Here is a 4,335-nt window from a genome sequence, read left to right on the forward strand (position 1 = left end):
GAGTTTGCTAGTTTTTCTTAAAATCATACATGTTTTCTGGGTTTGGGTTGCTTAAAGCACCTATGGGGTTGCTCCAAGTGAATCTGAGTGGTTGTTCAAAGATGATTTCTAAATTAGGTTGCTTAAAGCGAGTTATGGTCACTTTGAGTGAGTTTTCAATCGCTCTAAGTGAATTTTGATTGCTCAAAGCGAGCTATTGGTCACTCTAAGCAAGTTAACCTCGCTTAAGTGAAATATTGACTCATTTAAGTGAGTAGATGATTGAATTTACTTATGTGATCTTCATGAAAGTTGTAGCTTTGAATGTTAGCTTTCCAATAACTTTAGAATCACCTAAAAAGGAAGTCTAGAACTCAAGATATAATATTTTTAATGATAAAAGGTCAAGCTGTTAGCATTAGTCATAAATGTTGTGGTTTTTGTGATTTTCAACGTAATAAATGATTGATTAAAAAATTGAGATCTTCATGAGAATTGTAGTTGACATTTTTAGCTTTCTCATGAGGTAAGGATGAACTTGATAAGAGTAGTAGAACTCCCTATGTGTTGTTTTATGCAAAAGTTGTCATTGCATAATAGTTGATTTTGATAAGTTGTATGTTGATACATGTATGATGTTTTAAGTTGTCTTATTGTTGAATGAAGATATATGAACTATATGATGTGTTTCGATATGCCTGAAAGTCCCACATCGCTTAGGAATCGAGGCTGAGGGTAGTTTATAAACACCCTTCCTCCTTAACCCATCGAGACGCCTTTTAAAAAACAAAATTGTGACGGCCCAACGAGTGCTAAAGCAGACAATACCTCGGATGCGGTGATCCTAACGATGACAGTGGACTTACGGTAAGAACATGATGGATGATGACTGATGTTAATTATGTTGTTAAGGTGAAAAATGGTTTATAAGTATGTTGCATATGCTATAAGTTAAATTGTGTAAGTTAGTTGACAAAATGATATGTTAACCATATAGATGGGTATACGTTGATCTTGCTTGTGATGAGGTATATGGTGTAAATTAGCATGCTGATAAAATGTTATAGTTGTTAAAGTTGAAAGTTGTAAGTTGATAAGTGTTGAAAGGTGTATTAAGTTGTGTGATGTAATTTGATTTATTTTAAGATGAGTTATGATGTTGAGTTGTAAGATGAAAGATGTTTAAATTGTAAAGATATAAATTTGTTAAGTTGTAATTTGAAAGATGTAAAGCTATTAAGTTTTAAGTTGAAAGATAATTAAGATGTGAAATTGTACGTTGTTTCTAATTTTATGATAGTCGTTGTTTTTGACTATAGTGTCAGCAGTTGCTTCTAGCTTATGTTAGCTATTGTTTTTAGCTTTATGATGGCCGCTTTTTTTGACCTTAGTGTTAACCACTATTTTTTACCATAGTGTCGATATTTGCTTCTATTTTATGTTAGTCATTGCTTCTAACTTTATGCCAGCCATTGTTTCTAGCCTTGGTGTCAACTGTTATTTATGATTTTATACTAATTGTTGTGATTCAGTAGGGTCTAGCACTTAAACTATTCATCATGTGTTATAAGAAATCTTCATAGATTGATATGTGTAACGACACATCATTTGTTTAAATTGTTTATGTTGTGATTGAAGTTGTTATGTTGAGAATGTCATACCTGTTGTAAGTTGTATTAGTTGTTGAAAGTAGTGATTGTAGTTGATTTAGTTGTCAAGATGTTTAGTTATTTTCAAGTTATTAATAAAATGTTGTTTCAGTTGTTGTTATGTTTAAAGTTGAAACACTAACTTGAAGTTAAGTTGTTATATTGCTTGATGTTTTTTAGTTGACATGTTGTCAAGTTGTATTGTATTGGAAGTTGCCATGTTACGATGTTGTATAAGTATGTTGATCATTTAAAAGTTGTCTTGTCTATATGCTAAGTTGTAAGTTGTTAAGGGGTTAAGTTGTAAATTCCATGTTGTATGTTGTTTTGTGTTGTTAAACTGGGCTCTAGGTTATAGTTATGTCAATCTGTTGATATGTTGATTCTTTTAAAATCTAACTTATCCTTGTGTATTTTTCATGTAGTATGGACTACAATGATCATGATTTTCATGGGAGTAGGACAATGTTAGTTAAAGAGAGGGCTTTTGGAGTTGTAGTGAGACCATTATTGTTGGTGATGTAGTTGATAACTACTTTTGTTAGTTCGTATAGACATTGCTTGACCAACAATTTAGGATTTTATATTATATACTTATTGGGTTACTGTACATATATTTGTATAGTTGTTTTAGTTCTATCTACCTATATATTTGCTATAATGTACATATCCTGATATTGTGAGTATATAATTCTAAATAGTAGTTATAGTTTTGTTGCTTGTAGTTATAATTCGTAAGTGTGATGATTATAACGGATCGTTACATTAGTCCTATCACTAATTTGACATTCGTTGTTCGTTAAATTTTAACATTAACCCATGACATTATCATCACTTAAATAATGTGATATTTAGTGACATAATATTTAAAGTTTTAAAAAATACAAAAATCTTCATTTGTGTTTATTTTAGCATATAATTGATATTTATTTTGTTATTAAACTTCATTTACACACACACATATATATCTATCTATATATATATATATATATATATATATATATATATATTATCTTTAAATATCATGCCACCTAAGTATTAATAGGTCTAGATGTCATTGATTAACATTAAAATTTAATGATTAACAAATGTCAATTTGATGATAAGGACAAAATTATGACAACTAAATGTATCTATTTTAAAATTAAAACCAAAGGATTGAAATTGAAAATTTACAAAATTAGCAAATCAAAAATTTAATTTAACAATAAAATTAATAAAACATATAAAGTAATAATTATAGAAAAATATTAAAGCATATAAATATATTCATTAAAGAACAAATTTTCTCTCTCTATTTTATATTAATTTAAAATTTATATAAAATAAATAATAAACATGGATAAAAACTTGAAAAATATCATAATTTATTTAACAAATATTTTTTAATCGTACAAAATAAGAAATTTTTGGTACCAATTTTAAACTAACCAAAACAAAAAATAAAATAAAATTGAGAACCCAAACTAAATCAACTGAATTAAACACGATCAATTATCTCTAAACTCCATCCAAATCAACTCATCAACACCTTTAACACATTCTAAAGGTAAAAGCAAAATTCTTGGGATCTACACCACTCTTAATCAGCTATTTGCAAGACATCTCTATTTGCCTCAAGCCTAACCTGCCTATTGAATTTCTTAATAAACTCCTCAAATCTCCAATTAAGCTCCTCAATTGTCATACTATTAAAGTCATTCTCTTCATCTACTTTTTCTTCTATCTTCATTAATGTTGCTGACCTCTTCATGTTCATATCATTTCTAGGTGCTCTTTTAGATTTACTTCGGCAGTGACTTATTATGGCAGGGACAGGTTGCTCCGATGGAAGTAATGCCTTTTGCACAGTGGAGAATTCTTCACTAGGTTTCTCTGGTCCATTTTTAACTACGTATTGGGGAACCTCGATAACTAATGGGAGAAGACTTTGTAGTTGTTGTCGTCGTGGTCGTTGGGAAACCTTGATGTTCTCATTGATGATATATGGGTTGACCACCTGTGGCATTTCTTCTCCTATCTCTTGCTTGGGGTTGATATATTTTTTATGAACTTGATAATATGAAGAGGCGTGGTATTGATCATAATAAGGATGTTGTTTCTTTTTGGATGAAGAGAATACTCTATAGTCTAAGGCTATGATAAGGATGAGATTGTTGGACAGAAAATACCAAAAGATGTAGTTGTTTAAGAGAGTGGTTAGGGAGAGGTTGAAGATATAGAAGACAAAGATGTAGATAACAAGAGAGATGATAAAGGCAAAGAAGGAAAAACCCTTCTCTTTTGGGGAATGATCTTTTGGTTTGTAGTATTTGGTAGAATTTTCCCTTAGAGATGGAGGGTCTGCCATGATAGGTCAGTGACACGAATTGTGGTTTCTTTCGCTATTCAAATGATTCTAATGGAAGTATTATATATAAAACAAGCAAACCTATCAAGTAAGAATCTTTTGTTAGTGTAAAAAATAAGAATACTTAATTATAATTATTTAATTAAAATTAATAGTAAAAATTACTTGCTTTTTTCTTCAAATTTAATATATAAAAGATTAACTAATATTTGTAATTTTATATGCAAAATTTAAACCGCTATTTTTAATTTAATATTTTATTTATTTAATAACAATCACAAATTCTCCCACTTAATTAGTATAAAAAAGTATATATGAGTTTACCTTCAAAAAATAAAATATTGTATGAGTTTGATT

At 29.1% G+C, this 4,335-nt stretch overlaps 1 protein-coding gene across 1 annotated transcript; it reads right to left on the bottom strand.

Moving 5' to 3' along the window:
* Positions 1–3,210: 3,210 nt before the first annotated feature.
* Positions 3,211–3,978, bottom strand: LOC109819261 (uncharacterized). Its single transcript, XM_020384931.1, has one exon. The coding sequence runs from the start codon at positions 3,976–3,978 to the stop codon at positions 3,211–3,213; it is 768 nt and encodes a 255-aa protein (XP_020240520.1).
* Positions 3,979–4,335: the final 357 nt, after the last annotated feature.

Source organism: Cajanus cajan, chromosome 2 (assembly GCF_000230855.2).
Source record: "Cajanus cajan strain Asha chromosome 2, NIPB_CcT2T_4, whole genome shotgun sequence".
Lineage (NCBI taxonomy): Eukaryota > Viridiplantae > Streptophyta > Magnoliopsida > Fabales > Fabaceae > Cajanus > Cajanus cajan.